Source organism: Colossoma macropomum, unplaced genomic scaffold, assembly GCF_904425465.1.
Source record: "Colossoma macropomum unplaced genomic scaffold, Colossoma_macropomum, whole genome shotgun sequence".
NCBI classification, from domain to species: domain Eukaryota; kingdom Metazoa; phylum Chordata; class Actinopteri; order Characiformes; family Serrasalmidae; genus Colossoma; species Colossoma macropomum.
In genome coordinates, this window is record NW_023494787.1 from 45,032,009 (window position 1) to 45,050,972 (window position 18,964).

Below are 18,964 nucleotides of genomic sequence, written 5' to 3' on the forward strand. Positions count from 1 at the left end.
GAACAGGGAGGAGATGAGGTGGCGGTGGGGATTACGAACGCTCCGTCACGGGAACAGAAGGTAAGGATGTGAATTTATAGGCCGTTAGATTGGAAGAGGTTTAGGCATGTTCCTCCCCCCAAACTTCATTACTACATTATCTATCTATGTAATATCTCTGTTCTGATTGACTGACCTCTATTGGGTCTCATAAAAAAAGCAGTCAGAGCTGAAACACTCCTTATAGCTTTGACATAAATGGGCAGGGCTATATATGTAAATATAGAGTGAATTTAAAACAAGCTGTTTTCACAGCATAGTTTCCATACATTAACTTCTTGGACTGACAAATGAACGGTATGTTTTGAAACTTTCCAACAATTTTTGCACACATTAACAAATTTTTATTCGAAAAACATTGAGGATAATTGGGTTTTACATGATTTGGACCCTTTAATATTAATCTCAGTAAACATAAACTTCCTCTCAGTTTTACAATCATGAACCTTATATAAAAAGCACTTCACACAGTCAGGAGCATTTTGTTAGCTGCATTTGTCTCTAGTTTTCCAATAATTCCAGAACATTCTGGTCCTGAAAATGAACCAATACAAACACAGGGGGCATTCTCCAGTAATAACTGCCTCAGCTCTCTACTGCCCCCTGCTGATGTCGTACTGCAGTGCATGCCAAACTCTAGACTCAGCATGATAACCCTCAGACAGCCATTCATCTTCATTTTGACACACACACTTGACTCAAGCATGCATGAAAATATTCCTGTTTCTCCACCTCCAGAACACGGCCCATGGAGAATACTCTACACAGGCAAAAAAGTGCCTACAAGGGGAAAAAACACCATAAAGGAGGACAAAACAAACATTCAGAGCAGGGGAACAAGACTTCCTGGACCATTCCCACTCCACTTTACGAGCTGCAGTAGAGGGGCTGAAAATAGGGCAGTAAGTTAGAGAAGTGGGTCAAAGTTTCTCTCTCCAAATACTGTCATTCTTCATCATCACCCACTATGACAGTCCTTAATCACACGCTCCATCTCCTCTACTCCTCTCTACAGCCCTCTCTCACAGAACAGGAAGCTTCATTGAGCCTTGGGATTCTGGTGTTGAGGCCTAAGTGACAAAACTCTGTATATATATATATATATATATATATATATATAGGTTAACAGTGGCTTATGGCCCTGGCTGATGTCCCTTCGCTTTTTAATAAGAAGGATTTTTTAACAGTTAAATATTTTTATTGTGCAAAACAGTAAAAAAGAATATGTAGATAAACCTATGACAATTTTGCCTTCTAACACTCACACACACACACACATTTTCTAAGCCGCTTATCCTTCTGGGTCGTGGGGGGAGCTGGAGCCTATCCTAGCGTCACTGGGTGGAAGGCAGGAAACACCCTGGACAGGTCTGCAGTCCATCGCAGGGCAGACAGACAGACATATACATTCACACACACACACACACACACACACACACACACACACACCCCTAGGGGCAATTTAGCATACCCAATTGGTCTGACTGCATGTCTTTGGACTGTGGGAGGAAACTCCACACAGAAAGGACCCTGGTCGCCTGGCCTGGCAAAAACAGTGCTAAATATTATTTCATGTCTAAATTTCTACAAGGCTGAACTTGACCTCTTATTTGGCAGCTTTTTATTCAAGTATTGCACTCAACCTTAAATGACGCAGCGGTTCTATACTCTCAGGCGTCTGTAAAGGCTGAATGTAGCCTCAAGGTAACTGCTTCACCATTTAAGATGGAATGGGAAATTCGAATGAGCAGCTTTTGCTGTCACTTGTGTCATACATGTGGCTTATACGAACTGCCTCCGACCATCAGACACTGCTGAAATTAAGATAATACTACAGTCCTCAGTAACAGCTGGCTAACAGCTTTTTTCTTAGATAAGACCATAAGCTTGCAGCGTTGTGTGATACAGCTCCAGTTAGGCAACTTCACAGATGTTACGAGTGCAAACAAGTATGGCAATCAGTCTGGTGGCCAACTTTAGCTAAGGCTAACCTTGAAAGACCAGTCATTTCTTTATGTCCACTGCCTCAGCAGCAAAGTGGACAACTTCAGATGAAAAACACTAGACAGCGGGAGGTGATCGAGAGCCTGCTGTGCTTTCGTCATGACTGAAACATCCTTGACTCAGCCACTCAGCTAAATCAGACAGTGTTAGAATGGTTTGCACTTGTACGTTGCGTTATCTGTGCTTGTTTGTGGTATACCGTATAATAGTCACGACAAAACTCGCATCTGAGGAAGAATTTCAACTGGTATACCAAATGAACCAGTATACCACCCACTACTGCTCTCCTCGATCTTATTGATATTTTCTCTGTTATACTGGGCTTTCCTTTGTTCATATTATACATATTATGGAAGCAATAAATGCCAAAGGTGCAGTGTACATGAACGATCCTGGTGTTTAGAGTAAACACACACTACATCAATAGCATTCTGGAAACACACACACTGCTGTTACCTTTTACTGTATTATTGTTTTATTGTATTATTACTGATTATGTAACACCGTTGTATTCTATTACTACCCAACCTTGAAAATAATTGTGCTCTGAGCTTAATATGAACTTGCAATGTCACTCAGAAAAAAAAAATCACAGTGGACAACGCATTTCAAAACCATGAGCATTAACATGCAGTCGCCCCATATTTAGGCTTATGCGCAGCTGCCATGGAAACACATTTAACGAAGCTCCCAACATACAGTTCCTGTGCTGATGTTGCTTCCAGTGGCAGTTTGGAACTCTGTAGTCAGTGATGCAACAGAGGATTTTTATATGCTACATGCTTCAGCACTCGGCAGCCCTGCTCTCTGAGTTTGCGTGGTCTACCGCTTCATGGCTGAGCTGTTGTTGCTCCTAGATGCTTCAATTTCACAAAAATAGCACTTACAGTTGACCGGGGCAGATCCAGCAGGACAGAAATTTCACAAACTGGCTTGTGGCAAATGTGGTATCCTATGATAGTGCCACGTTTAAAGTCACTGAGCTCTTCAGTACGACCCATTCTACTGCAAATGCTTGTCTGTAGAGATTAAATGGCTATGCAGTAGATTTTATAAGCTGAAACAACTTGAGGTTGATAATTAGGAGGTCGATAATTAGGTCCACAAACTTTTGGCCATATAGTGTAAAAATCTTGAATCCTGAAATGTTCCATTTTTATTGTATGGTATATTTTAATTTTCTGCCAAACTATTCCACTGAATGATGACACATTCCTCTGTCATCTTTATTAAACTGGGATGTTTTATTATATTTTAATAAGGGAAGCAATAGTAGTCAAAAACAGACTATGGATTACTATATTCACGTACTACATTATCATTCAGCAGTCTTCTCACAGCACACACTCATTCACACCAGGCCGAAAGCTCCGTCTGACTCCCACAGCAGTTCTGGTGAAACTGGTAATGGCAAAGATAACATTCAAATTGCATGCAAATCGCAGGGAGCAGTTGGAAGACGTGTGCATGGAATATCCAAATAGCTTCTCCAGAAAGAGCACATAAGCCGGTGTGGCTCCGGGTGGCCTCGATGAGAGGAGACTATTGACACACAACAGAAAAACGTGCAAAGCACAAACACAAACGACAATCTCCCTGACAGCATTATGACTGACCGACAGAAGACGAATGAGGACTGTGTGGCGTATGGGTGTAAATGTCTGACCACACAATAATCTCTTGATTTCTTCAGAAAATACATTGAGATATCTTTGAGGAACTAATTAAACAGTGGAATATAGGCAGTAAGAACAATGAACTAAGGCTTCAGTTCAGCCTGAGAGCATTATTTTGTCCAAAAATAATATACTGACTATTATTATAATCAATTATAATCAATTCCAACAACCAAAAATGATGTAGTTGACTTGCCGATTTAACGAAATAACTGTTAACCAACAAGTAAGCAACTGTTTGACCAACGCTATTGTCAAATAAACATTATTTTCATGTTTTTTCATTGAATTTCCAATAACAGTTCATATTTGAATAAGTCAGCTTATAATTCAAAATGGAGAATATTTTTATATTGTATGAGTGAGGGTGCCAATTGAAGCACGCAGTTAAAAACAGTGATATTCATGAGCGATTTTCAAAAGGACACTAGCACAGTAAAAAAAATGACATACCATATTAAATGCAAACATTTGCACCAATAAGACCTGATAAGAAAAGTATTTTGTTCATGTTTTCTGAGAGAAAGTGTGATGCACAGCAGGAGTGCTGTAGTACTCGAGTCCAGTCTCGGTTTCCAGACCGATCTCGAGACCATAAACTAGCAGTCTCAGTAAGGTGGACCCAGAAATCATTCTCAAGACCTGCCAAGTGCGAAGCCTCTGTCTAAGGTAACTGGAAACTGAATTATTGCTGAATATCAACAAAACCAGAATAAACAGGATAAAACAGTCCTTTCTACATATCCGGGTTCCCAAACTTTTGCAACTTGCAGCCCACACAAATGACCATGATAGCTTCATCAGGTTTAAGCAATCAGATTGTCTTTTTCTGACTCACCTAATGAGAAGGCTGATGCCAGGCTGAAGAGAGGAAAGCTGCAAACGGAGTTCTGACTCAATACGTCAGGTTTAGATACATATTCGCTGTTTAGTTTCCGAGTGACGGTGTAAATTGTTGGGTTTTAAAGCTTCATTTGAAAAGACCTCTGAGCAAAAAGCACAGAGTAGAGTTACCCGTTTTCAGTTCTCACGCAGGTGAAGCCCATAGCTACGTATTCACTGCTGTATTTCCTTCTACAATCAATGAGATCAATATAAAGTTTGAATTTTGCAAATAATGAAAAATATTTGTTATATTTAAAATTATGGTTGGTTTAATGTCTGTAATGTAATACATTTTTGTGTTTAAGAAAACTGCAGTACCACAGGTAGAAAAAGACTGTTGTATATGTTTAAAGGAAATCTGTTGGTAGAGGATCTATTTGATCTTTCCATGATGGCTTAACAGAGGATTATCTGTTTGTTGATGTTCTTTGGTTCCAAAACTCAAAACATCACCTTAAGGCAGATCAGAATGTTGTTACTATGTTTTCAGCCCCTCAGTTTAAACAAAACAGAGTTTTTATACAGGGTATGTTTAACATGGTTCAGGCTTTACTTCTTAAAGACACTGATGCCTGACCCCACCCCTCAGTACTACATTCCATGGTCCATACAGGGAACACTTTTATATCTCAGAGCATTAATACAGAATTCAGTTTTTGTGTACACTCAGAAATGTGCATATATGGGCAGTCGAGGGCTGGAGGTTAGGGAACCAGCCTTGTGTCCGGAAAGTCGCCGGTTTGATCCTCTGAGCCGACAGTACATGACTGAAGTGCCCTTGAGCAAGGCACCTAACCCCCAACTGCTCCCCAGGCGTTGTGGATAGGGCTGCCCACCGCTCTGGGCAAGTGTGCTCACTGCCCCCTAGTGTGTGTGCAAAGTTTCATAACATATAATTCACTCCCCAGTCCATATATAAACTAACCTGCAAGTTTTGAATGAACTATTTGTGATGCCACAAAAACCAACACATTTACATACATATCTATCTATACAGGATATAGCAGTTGAGCCCCGCCCACTCACGTTGAAGTTATAAGGGCTGTTTCAGCTCAGACTGCTTATTGAATAGGGCACAATACAGCCAAACAGAGCAGAACAGATGTCATTTACATATATCAGTCTTAAAGGCACAGTAACATAAGTATGTACCTGTTTAATAAATGAATTATGAATTATGACTGTTTTGAGTACATAAACTTCACAAGTGGACTTTAGTGGAGAAAAATAAAATATAAGAAGAGTGTTGGATATGGGCCCTTTAAATGTAAAAATCCAAATAAATAAACAAATAAATAAAACTACCACTACTGTGTGAACAGTTCCTCTAGTCACATTTGAATACATTATGAGGCAGGGATGCATTTTTACGCTCATAATCTGGTGTAAATGTGAGTCGGCCTCAGTTCTGTCACCACACAGAGATAAACCAAACAGAGCCTGATCGGACGGGTCTGATTGGCAGTTAGCGTGAGGTCTGGGATGGGACAGGACCGGACAGCTGGTGTCACAGAGGCCTCTCCATGTCACGTTCAATCGCATCAGGGTGAAACTGCATGTCCCTCTCCCTCTACCAAAGAAGCATGCCGCCAAAATGCCTACTCGCATTCGAGCTGTCAATTCCCGGCTCTCCGTGAGGTCCAGTGCATCCTGCAGACACAGATGCGCTGCCGGGGATGAAATATCATTCCAAACGACACGAATCAAATCAACAGAGCTTTCCACTGAGATTTCAGATAAAAGTACACGCTCGGCAATTCATGAACATTCTGCGTCCTCTAGATCTCAGGAAAATTAAAAATAAAACACCGCGGCGGCACCGGCGATGTGCCTGAAATTGAGGAGCACTTCCAGTAACGTGATAAAACGTAGAACAAAGTCTGGGAGATTTTCATGTTTCCTGATGTACGCACAACAGCTGTCACAGGCCTCGGAGTATTTTTAGCTCGTGACATGCGTTTACACTGAGGAGAGAAGAGTTCACGGATAAAAAACGACAAAGAAATCAGTTCTAACACAACATATGAGCTACTAGACACTCAATCAGCAGGACTGCAGCACAGATTTACTATTTATTTACAATGGATTTTACAAAGGAATTCAATTTACACGTTCACAAAACGTCAAAGTTTATTTGTGTAGTCAAAACCAGGGCAAGTTGTTTTAGTCAGTCCTATTTTATTCCATATCAGGAATAAATTTACATATGTGAAAATGTAATTGTCACTATTAAAAAAGTAATTCTTGATATCAAAAAATTTGATTTTTACTAGTAAGAATTCAATATTCACTAGTAAAAAATTCAAACTCTGTGCTGCAGCAGAGCTTCAGCTCCTCTGAGTCGGCAGAACTCCTCACACTTTTTTAGCAGAATGGGCTGTTACTCAGCGTCTGCATCTTTAAGTCACACTGGCAGAAGAAAAATGATAACTGTGTCACCGTTTCTACCCGATTCATCCTTTTCCCATTCCTCTGCTCCGTCTTCTCTGTGTTAAATTAGAAAATCACGTTGGACTTGATGTGAAGGTTTCAGTGCATTAAATTCACAAAGATGGACTCAGTGTGAAACGACCTCACAACGCCTACACATTAAACTATAAACAAGCATGAAAAAAACTGCTTGGAATTCTCATGCAAAATGCTCATGAATATAAAACTGATAAAGCACAAAATTCTACTTAATGATTTCATTGATAATTATTGATAAAGTAGTCCCAGCCTTAGTTATATCAGATAACGTTGACATGTTTTTTAACTCTAGCATTCCTCTGACCACTCATTGTTAAGTAACAATAATGGTTGCTTACTGTTAGCTGTTGCTGACCGTTAACCATATCCCAATAAATACACAAACTGAAACATTGATGTATTAGAAATGATAACATTTAACTTGCAGTGAATGTGTGGTGAGATTCAGAAGGAGAGTGTGACATTAGTAGGTCAAATTCTGGACATGCCGTTGTCCCAGCAGTTTGTTGTTACAAAAAAAAGTTTTATAAGCAGCAGAAACACAGCACTTGTCATGAAACTGTTAAAACAGCAAACCTGTTAAAACCAGCAATGTCATCAATTATGCCTGTTGCTATGGTTACACTCTCTGTATTTCATTTAGATGGACGAGCTGGACAAGTGTGGGCAGAGAAACACACAAGTATGCTACTTTATAATGAAGGAAATCAAATGAGCACCTATTCAGTATTAGATTTACTTCAATCAAGTTTGCTTCAAGGATATTTTGAAAAAGTAAAAGCAAAGGAGTCACACATTTGACCTATTATATCCTTTAATCTCACATTTTAGCAGAGAATTTGCTTTTGTCTTTTTTCATGACAGGAAAACAAAAGAAACTGAGCTCCCTTTCTCTATTTGAAAAGACACCACAATTCTTAAAGTTACAAACTGATTTTGAGACACGTTTACTTCAAAACAATGGGATTTAACAGCTCACCATGTGGCCATGAGGGACACGGATGCAGTTTCACTTCCTGCTCCGCCTACAGACTACAACTCTTTGTGTTTAGGTAGTGACATGAAAATGTGGGACTTTTTATTAATTAAAAATAACCTCATGATAAATCTAAATCTTTCACTTTTCACTTTACAAGAAATCTAAGAGAACCTTTTAAAAACAAAATAAAAAAATGAAGCATTATTTTCACAAGTTGTATTGTAGGTTTGGCACAGACACCTCCTAATAGAAAGTACCCTATAAATAATGATTTTATATGCATTTAGCTTGTTATTATCTCAATTAATTCCTTTGGTTTAAAACAATCATAGCATAATCTTTGTAAATATCAAAGGTCTGAATACTTATTTTTTAAACATGTTTTCACTGTGGGATCATGAAGGAAATAATTCGGTAGAACAGCCTATATGTGTTAATATATTCAAAATATGCACATTTTTGCATACATATAAATATATATAATAGTGTCTATTTTATATGTCAAACATATATGGAAATAAATTTTGAACTTGATACAAAAATATATGGATATTTCTTTTGCATGTGGGTTAAAAAAAAACACAGAAATTCATTGTTTAATCTCTTTATTGTACATTTTTTTCAGCACAGTCATTCTGGTTTCTTTGCCCTCCAAAAAACCACCCTACAATCAGTTTTGCACATCAGAGATTTGGGAACATCTTGACTTGTTTTGAACTTAGAATTTTCTCGCTGTAATTAATTAATTAATTAAAAGTATGTATTGGTTCAGTTAGCACTGGTTATAAAGCGTGTGTGCTAATCTTTAGACAATAATGCTTTAACACTCAGCTTCGCATTCATTAAAAAAGTATCTTCTTTGGTTCACAGAGCAGGTTTTGCCTAAATAATAATTACTTTTGCTCTGGCCTGAAACACCTGAATGGCCAATGAGTGCCAACATCACAACAACGGGAGTAAAATATGTGGTATTTGGCTTTGATCCCAGAGCAGCACTGTCACTAATACTGACACATAATTGACTCATTTCCCATACAGAAAACATGAGGTCACACTTTATTTGGAAGGTCCCCTGTAGATGATCTACAGATAGTTAAATTATTAACAAACTTTCTGTGATACTGAGTTAATTAACACCAGCATTAAGGTTAGGGTTAGGTTCAGTAGTAGGTGTAGGTTTTGCCTTAAGGTTAAGGTTAGGGTTAGGTTTAGGTTTAGGGACAGATTTAGTAGAATGCTTCACACGCAACTTCAAGTTCTGTTGCATTTAATAGATATTTAGTTGAATGTTATCAAAAAATAGACTGAGCATCTACAAAGCATCTACAGTGGACCATCCAAATAAAGTGTTACAGTTATTGCAGCTCAAGAACAAAATCATGTTGATTTGTATTAAGAAGCTTTTAAGAAGCGAGTTGTCCCCAAACTTTTGACAGGCTGTGCGTGTGAATGCAAAACAGGCTCACTGGCCTGGTGGTAAAAGGAGAAGTGAGACAGGTAGAGTAAAAAGTTTAGCTTGTATTATCAAGAACAATAGTAGCTGGGTAAGCAGAAGACTGGCTCCTCATTTATCCTTTCCTAGTGTTGCTTTAATGCCTTTACCCAACGGTCCACCCACCCCTGCAGCACTGCTCCACACATCTCTCCACAGCACAGAGAACAAAGGCAGGCCGAGAGACAGACGAGAGAGAGAGAGAGAGAGAGAGAGAGAGAGAGAGAGAGAGAGAGAGGGAGAGAGAGAGAGGTAAAAGATGAAGGGGATAGATAGTGAGCAAAGGGGTGGGGGTGGAGAAAGGAGAGAGACAGAGACAGAGAGATAGAGTGCGAGAGATAGCACAGGCTTGTAGCAGCATCGTAAGATCCAGTGGCACGTTCGAAAGGCACAAATAATTCAGCTGTGGGGCTACAGCAGAGCTGACAGCCGGCCCACTGCACTCTTCCTTTGCCTTGCTCGCTCTCCTCTCTCTCTCCCCCCAGCTGAGTGACATATTCAGTTCAGCTAGCGTTAGCACTGCATGCTAAAACACCACACAAGTCCTCATGAACTCCACACACTAAGGATGGGACTGGCTTAATGATAAAGTTATACCATTTACCAATTATACCATTTAAAATTTGAATCATTTCAGTAACACACTGTAGGACAACATACACCGATCAGGTATAACATTATGACCACCTCCTTGTTTTTACGCTCATTGTCCATTTTATCAGCTCCACTTACTATATAGGTGCACTTTGTAGTTCTACAGTTACAGACTGTAGTCCATCTGTTTCTCTGCATACTTTGTTAGACCGCTTTTACCCTGTTCTTCAGTGGTCAGGACCCCCATGGACCCTCACAGAGCAGGTAGTATTTGGGTGGTGGATCATTCTCAGCACTGCAGGAGCAGACATGGTTGTGGTGTGTTAGTGTGTGTTGTGCTGGTACGAGTGGATCAGACACAGCTGCTGGAGTTTTTAAACACCTCAGTGTCACTGCTGGACTGAGAATAGTCCACCAACCAAAAATATCCAGCCAACAGCCTCCTGTGGGCAGCGTCCTGTGACCACTGATGAAGGACTAGAGGATGACCAACACAAACTGTGCAGCAGCAGATGAGCTGTCGTCTCTGACTTTACATCTACAAGGTGGACTGACAAGGTAGGAGTGTCTAATAGAGTGGACAGTGAGTGGACACAGTATTTAAAAACTCCAGCAGCACTGCTGTGTCTGATCCACTCAGACCAGCGCAACACACACTAACACACCACCACCACGTCAGTGTTACTGCAGTGCTGAGAATGATCCACCACCCAAATAGTACTTGCTCTGTGAGGGTCCATGGGGGTCCTGACCACTGAAGAACAGAGATGCAGAGAAACAGATGGACTACAGTCTGTAACTGTAGAACTACAAAGTGCACCTATATAGTAAGTGGAGCTGATAAAATGGACAATGAGCGTAGAAACAAGGAGGTGGTCATAATGTTATGCCTGATCAGTGTAGTTATAAACTGAACAGTAAACAGAAGTAATGCTGGTGATTACAGTACGTCACTTATTACTTATTTTTACTCAGTCCCCAGTGTGTCCAATTCCCAAGTGTTAGTTTATTCTCCCTCTATCACACAGTGCTACAAGGCTGGGAGGGTGAGGACTAGCATGTGCTTCCTCCGAGATATGTAAAGCAGGAGCATAGATATGGGTGGGCCTGGGGGGCATCAGTCTCTCCACTTGAAAGCCAACCCCCCTTAAATATCTGAACAATAAAAAGTTTTCCCATGCCAACAAAAACATTGAAAGATATAAGGCCGTCTTGGTGAAAGGTACTGTTTTCTTTTTTCCATCTTAAATAAATAAAAGAGGCTGACAAAGCTCTCTGTAGATCATCAACGACATTCAGGGGATGCTATCGCCATAGCAACGTTTACACAGCTGCAAAGGCAAGGAAAGACTTTTTTTCAATGCCAACATGCCACAGCAATAGCTTGCACTGCTGTTTCTTCTGGTGACAACTTAGTTGAGCTGCACGAGTTCTCATAGGCTATTTACCTAGTTAGCGAGTTATAGTAGTTTATTGTGGTAAAGAAAATGAAGTTCAATACTGCAAAAAAGCAACAAGAGCATCACAATCTTCAGCCATTCACCCCACATATCTACTCTTAGTGCTAATCAGCCTTTACCCACCAACTGCAAGCAGTTATAGCAGCTAATTAGTTGTTATAGCTACTAATGTTAGCCAGGTTAATTGTGAAGTAAGCTATCGTGTGTATGTTTCAAGCTACAATGAAGTTAATGGCAAGCTCGCAGTCATCATCATCACTATTATGGTGTCTCTGGGCCTTAATGATTGCTACCCTGTAACTAGGCTCTAAAATGAAGTCCTGGCTATGCTACTGACCTGAAGCATCACCAAATCTATTCGAGCTAACGCAACATTACTGGACTGCTCAATATGCTTGGAGGAGACTGCTATATTGTAACATTAGCTAACAGACAGCCACACTGGCTAACTAAGTTATGGTGGGAGAGCACGGCCATCCTTCCCACCCAGAGAGAAGGACAATTATACTCTTGAAATTATAGTTGATTTATTGGTGTTATAGAGAAATACTAGAGATTCAATAAAAAGTCTATGTATAATATCTGTGGTGAAATAATTTGAATGTGTCTTGAACAATATCACAGAATGTTGTGATAACACTGTGATATTTTCAACTCCATGATAAGAAACTTTCACTCTGTTCCCCTCCCACCCCCACTCTTCACATAGCCTACTGTCCACAAGATTTATACTGATGATAATAAACACATATCAAAACTATGCTTTCACGTTTTCTCCACACACGCACACAGTAGAGCTAGATTCATCTTCGCCCGCACAACAGAGGAGGATTTCAGGCTAAACCAGATTAACAGGAGAAAAAAGGGCTGAAAAGAGAGAGAAAGGGGAGAGTGTGCTCATCACTTCTCTTTTTAGAGTGTGATTAATGCTGAGGAATGAGAAGCTGATAGGAAATAAACTGACATGTTAGAGAATAACTGTTATTTCCACTCATATGAGACCAGGTTTCTATTTGAATGGGGCTGAACGGGGAGATACTAGGAATGCAAATGATTAACCGATTATAGAAAATGTGACTTGGCAGTGTGAGGAAATCACACACTGGGGTGCAAAATTATAGAGAAGGACATACTGGGCAGTGATGGCTCTCAAGAGAACTTCAGAATCCATCACGTTATAATCAATTCAATTCATCAACTTTTTAGTATTTGGTCATGAAGTCATGAATATGTTATGGTTATCAGTCCCCCAGTTTAAACAGAGCCGGGTTCTGACATATGGCATGTTTAGTATGCCATTCATAAACATATTAGATATCAAGTATTTTAATGTATGTCATTGATTTTAGGCTTGCCAGTTAACAGTTAATCACCTCCTAATGATGGACAGTTATCGGTCAAAAGTATCTGACAAAATTTGCATCTCTAGGAGAGACCTACCATCAGGTCCACACGTTTTTGGGTGTCAGTAAAGTTTTATTCTTATAGCTGTCTACCACAGCATACTGGAGCTGAATTTAAATAATGAATGTGAACTCAAAGTGTAGACCTTCAGCTTTAATTTGAGGGGATACAAACGGAGTGAACAGTGTAGGAATTACAACCACTTTTAGGTCACCCTTTTATTTCACTTCCTGAAGACAAAGATGAAGATAAAACACACCAAGAACAAGCAGGAACTGAGGACAGCTGCATTAAAGGCCTGGCAGAGCTCCACTATGGAAGAAACTCAGCGTCTGGTGATGTCTATGGGTTCCAGACTTCAGGCAGTCATTGACTGCAAAAGATTTGCAACCAAGTATTAAAATAATGACAATCTAATTTATGATCGTTAGTATGTCCAATTATTTTTGAGCCGCTAATTTCTGTCATTCATCTAAACTGGACGGAAATACCCTCAAATCAAAGGAGAAAACATAAAGTATCCCCACACCATCGCACTACCACCACCATGTTTTTAATTTCAACTCCAGTACACAGCCAAGACAATAACTTTGTCAACATCCAAATATTTGTAGACTGTATAAACCCAAGCTAATGTATGATTTTAAAATCACTAGTAAAAACTGACCAAAAAAGCATAAACAACTTGCCTTTTTTCTATCAAAGTACACAGAAGAAATATTTTTGGTCATTCCCGATATTACACACATCTCCACAACAAGGGAGGTTCTTCTTGATCACACCTTTACTGACAAAATGACTGGCTTCCTTGAGCGTTACAAGCTACCACATTCATATTTAAGCCAGTGAACTGTCTCCTCTTCCTCTGATAATGTCTCTCACTGCACATAGGATGGCTAAGGAGAAATGACCACAGCAGGCAGAAGCAATGCATTACTGATAAGACCAGCTTCCTTTATCACAACAGACAATGTACTGTTTGCAGTAAACTGTGGGCAGTGCGTAGAGCTGTAGGTAGTACAGGTGCTGATCTGAGGTCGGTGACTGTCACAGACACACAGCTCCATCTGAATGTGTCGTCACGCTCTGACCCAGAACCAGGCAATCATTACCAAAGAGTAAACAAAGCACATGTTGTGGTCAAACTCATTCTCCTGCAGTGACTGTTTGTCTGCTGCAGGTCTGTAGGGCTTCACTCACTTCTAAACGTCCCCCAACAAGGTATGGTTTGGCGGAACTTCAAATTTAAGCCATTTTCCATGTAACCCAGATGTAGTATACCAGTAAAGATATAGACTTGCACATCACCTAAACTTCTACCAACCTGCTGAAACCGCATCCAGGTCTTCAGTTTGGTTGTGTAGATGTGTGAGTGTGGTTTAGGACACAGACTGGACATATTGGGAACTATAAAAATGAACAAACCTTTACTGTGTAGCTAAACACAGTGGTCAGTCATATTAGACAACAGGTGACAACAGGGGATTTTAATTTCCTGAGCTTTTATTGGCTAAATAGTGATGTTCACTGGCTAATGGAAACGCTGTTTCTAATGGACACAGATTTGGATTTGATGTCCGAATTTTGCTTCTTTAGTACTGGAACAACAATGCTAACATTGCTAACAAACACTTGAATTCAATAGTCACCCAAATCTTTGTAAATACATCCCCAAAACTTCTCTCAACCTGCTGAAACCGCATCCAGGTCTTCAATTAGGTTGTGTAGATTTGTGAGTGTGGTTTAGGACACAGACTGGACATATTGGGAACTATAAAAATGAACAAACCTTTACTGTGTAGCTGAACACAGTGGTCAGTCATATTAGACAACAGGTGAAAACAGGGCATTTTAATTTCCTGAGCTTTTATTGGCTAAATAGTGGTGTTCACTGGCTAATGGAAACCCTGGTTCTCATATATATGGGTATGTGCATATACTTACGGGCTGACGACCCTGAACTGGACGTAGGGAACGAGCTGCAGCAGCAGCCGGACTCCATTCTGCCACTCTTCCTCCGAGCGGAACTCGCAGCCTTGTGCATCGCACTCCTCAAAGGAGAACTGGTAGTATGTGTTGGAGTCCTCAAACACCACCCGCTGGTCCACTGCACCGTCCAGGAGAAGAGAAGGATATCAGAATTACTGCAGTGCATGTTGAGATAAACAAACCTACCACTGGGAACAATATGTTTGTATATTAACTCTAGACCTAGGTTGTTTGAGCTGGGCCTAAGTGCCCAGCAGGTTCTTGCTATTAAGCTGATTACAGGCATTGTAAAAAACATCATTAGAGAATAATTACTTGGAGTAATAATAACACCATATTTCACTGTAATGTCACTCATTTAAGCTAGAAATTACATCACTAAAAAACATCACTAAATACAGGGTGATGGCACAGACAATCTATAGTAAGATTTACTGCTTTGTTCTACAGCCCAGATTCAATTTCAGTTCTAAGTACTAAACAGGTACATACTATATAAGACTCTCACATCTTTAAGTGTTTGTAACTCATGTATTAAAAGGACACTATATTTTCAATTTATTTAAACTGCCCTGGAACTCACAATCATGTTACTCAAAAGAGTTTGCATCTCACACTTACCTGGGTACCTAGAACTGACGGGACCGTAAAAAATACATTTTTATCCTGATAACAATCGTAAACAGGTAGAAAGCACCAAATCAGCAATGTTCCTTGTCAAGATATTGTCTGCAAAAGAAGGGAGTAGAGTTTGCACTCCATCTGCCCTTCTGAAACTGGCATCATGTATGAGATACAGTTGAATGCAAAATTTGAACACCCAAATTTGTTGACTTTCTAAGTGAAAATAAGTCAACGCATCCTCCACAGGAAACAAACTTTAACCTAGTTTTCTGCAATTGTTGATGCACAATTTCTAATTTTTGGCCAAATTTAACATTTTGAAAAAGAATAAAACATAAAATACAAAATGTGCCATAACTTTTGAACAGGCCACATTTTACGTTGCATAATTCTGCATTAAAATTTCCAGAAGTGTATTCTCTATAGAGGATGTGTTAACTTATTAAGAAAACCAACAAAATGTCATCTGACCAGGGGTGCTCAAACTTGCATACGACTCTAGTTCCAGTGGTTCTGTTCCTGCAGCATTCAAAATTTTGAATAATAATGTATCAAAAAACATAGTGTTGTTTAAGTCTCTTGCATCTTGTATATTCCTTAAATTTTATAGCTCCTTCGGAATATATATATATATATACAATTTGCCTAGTGCTGTTGATGCTACTGTAACTCTATATTTTGTCTCAAGATTAACAAAAATCCATATCTATCTATCAGTAAATGCAACTAGACAGCACATGGTAAGCAACTGTTTGTGTGCAAGAAGCCTCCTAATCCATCTCTGCAACTGCTTTTTGGTTCATTAGAAAAGTTTAACACTGCACAGAAATCTAAAGTACTTTGAGCAGCTGCATTGTATGGATCAGTTTGCTTTGTTGAAGTATTGCTTAATGAGATGATGTTAACATGTCACAGCTGGCTAGTTGCAGTAAATAAATTCAATTACCTGAGGGAAGAACATGACGGCATATAATGAGTTAGCCATGTGTGCAGTGTAACGATATATAGTGCGCTGGTATCGCTGGAATCAATAGGTCATTTCACGAAACACTCAATGGTGTGTAGAGCACTGAAGTAGGTAGCAAGGCTAGTGCAAAGTGTGGCACTAAGCTCTGTAGTAAGGCTAGTAGAAAGTGTAGCAGCATACCTGCTATAGATCTAACAGTAAGGCCTACATTAAGTGTTGATGCAAGGCCAGGATTAAAGTCTACAGCAAGGCTAACAGTAAATCTAGCAGTAAGTCCTTCTATAAGCCAAGCAGTAAGGCTTGGAGTAGGGCCTAAAGTAAGGCTAGCAGTAAAGCTAGCAGTTAGGCTAAGTGTAAGGCATACAGTAAAGCTAGCAGTACATCTAACAGTAAGGCCTGCCTCAAGTCTAGCAGTAAGGCCAGGAGTAAATCTAGCAGTAAATCTAAGAGCATATCTAGCAGTGAGGCCTACAACAAGTCTAACAGTAAGGCTAGAATTAAAGCCTACAGGCTAGCAGTGCATCTAGCACCTTGCAAAAAACTAGCACAGACCAGCAAGCATGTCATGCTGATCTGAGCTGGTTTAAGCTGGTTCTGGTTTAGCTGGTCACTCTATGATGGTCATGCTGGTTGACCAGAACACCAGCATCCAAAACACAACATATACTGGATTTGCTGGTGACCAGCCAAGCTGGTCTATACTGGTTTTCCTAGCAGGGCAGTAAGACCTGCTGTAAGTCTAGCAGTAAGGCTTGGATTAAGGCCTGCAGTAAAGTTAGCAGTTAAGCTAGCAGTAAAGTTAGCTTTAAATTGAATCAATACTTACCACCAGTTAAAGTCTATCAAGTTTATCAGTAAGGCTTGCAGTAATTCTAGCAGTAAGGCCGTGAGATGTGGTCATTTACACCATTTCTGTGGCATGTGCTGGTGAAAGTGTTGTCAGTAGGCTCAGGTGAGTTACCTGAGTGCAGAATGCCCAGTTCCAGTAGCACCTGCCAAACCCGTGCCGCCATCATCCTGCACTGGACAAACACACACTGCTCCAACAGCCACTGGACCAGCTCAACGCCCACGTAGCTCCTCCTGAAGATGAACACATCACAAACACATTGTTTAGCATCACATGGGGGCTGGAATTAGTTACATTTGCTAAGTTACAGCTGATTTGCATTTTCAAGTGCTAACACTTTGACTTTTACTCTGATATATTTTTGAGGTAAGGACTACTTCAGCACCTCATAAAAATGTAACATAAGACATGAAAAACATCAGGAAAATAATCATTCATTTTACTGAATGAACAATACAAAAAAGTAACTGCCCCTTCAACTTAATATTTAGTTTTGCCATTCTTAGCAGCGACAACTGCAATTAAACACTTCTTATAACTGCATCAGTTGCTTTAATTCAACCACATTGGGGAGTTTTCAAATGTTTCAAATGCCCCCTTACGATCCTGCCACAGCATCTCAGAGGGTTCTAGTCAGGATTTTGACTAGGCCACTCCAAAACCTTAATTTTGTTTCTTCTGAGCAATTCAGAGGTGGACTTGCTCTTGCATGTGCTTCAGATCATTGTCTTGCTGCATGACCCAATTGTGCTTCAGCTTCAGATCACAGACTGATGACCAGACATTCTCCTGCAGAATTTTAGAGAGCAGAATTCATGGATCTGTTGATTACGGCAAGTCTCCCCGGCCCTGAAGCAGCAAAGTATCCCCACACTGTTGCACTACCACCGCCATGTTTAACTGTTGGTATGATGTTCGTATTGTTGGAATGCTGTGTTATCTTTACGCCAGATGTAACAGGACCCCTGTCTTCCAACAAATTCTACTTTTGACTCATCAGTGCACAGAACATTATTCCAAATGGCTTGGGGGTCACCAAGGTGTTTTTTGGCAAAAGTGAAAATGTTCGTCTTGGTTGGTGCCTTGCAGCTCTCCCATGCATACCATTTTTGCCCAGTCTCTTTGTGATGGTGGAAGCATGAACGCTGACCTTATCTGAGGTGAGTGAGTTCCTCACTTCCTTCAATGTTCATCTAGGTTCTTTTGTGACTTACTGGCTGAGTCATGGCTGTGCTCTTGGAGGAACTGTGGTAAACCAGCTACTTCTAGGAAGATTCACCACTGTTCCAAGTTTTCTCAATTTGGAGATAATGGCTCTTACTGCCTTTACATTGGTAAGTGAAATTGTCTTAAATCTAGTCAATATATCTAATATTCCCCATGTTGAGATTGTTGTAAGCTTAAAATAAGATAACTGAACTTATTTTTAGATATTTTTTATTTTTATAAATTTTTTAAGTTAAATTATCTCACTATATTGGCAGATAATTTTGCTTATTTTAAGAAATATGCTTGAAGCAAGCAAAATTATC

General features: G+C 39.9%; 1 protein-coding gene across 1 annotated transcript in view; it reads right to left on the reverse strand.

The window, feature by feature from the left end:
* The window catches only part of rapgef5a (Rap guanine nucleotide exchange factor (GEF) 5a), a 132,796-nt gene that overhangs the window by 80,590 nt on the left and 33,242 nt on the right, over window positions 1–18,964 (reverse strand). The window contains exons 4-5 of the mRNA XM_036567541.1: window positions 17,544–17,665; window positions 14,947–15,109 (exon numbers count right to left, since the gene is read on the reverse strand). Of these exons, the coding sequence (XP_036423434.1) occupies window positions 14,947–15,109; window positions 17,544–17,665 (285 nt within the window). The remainder of the gene's footprint in view (window positions 1–14,946; window positions 15,110–17,543; window positions 17,666–18,964) is intronic.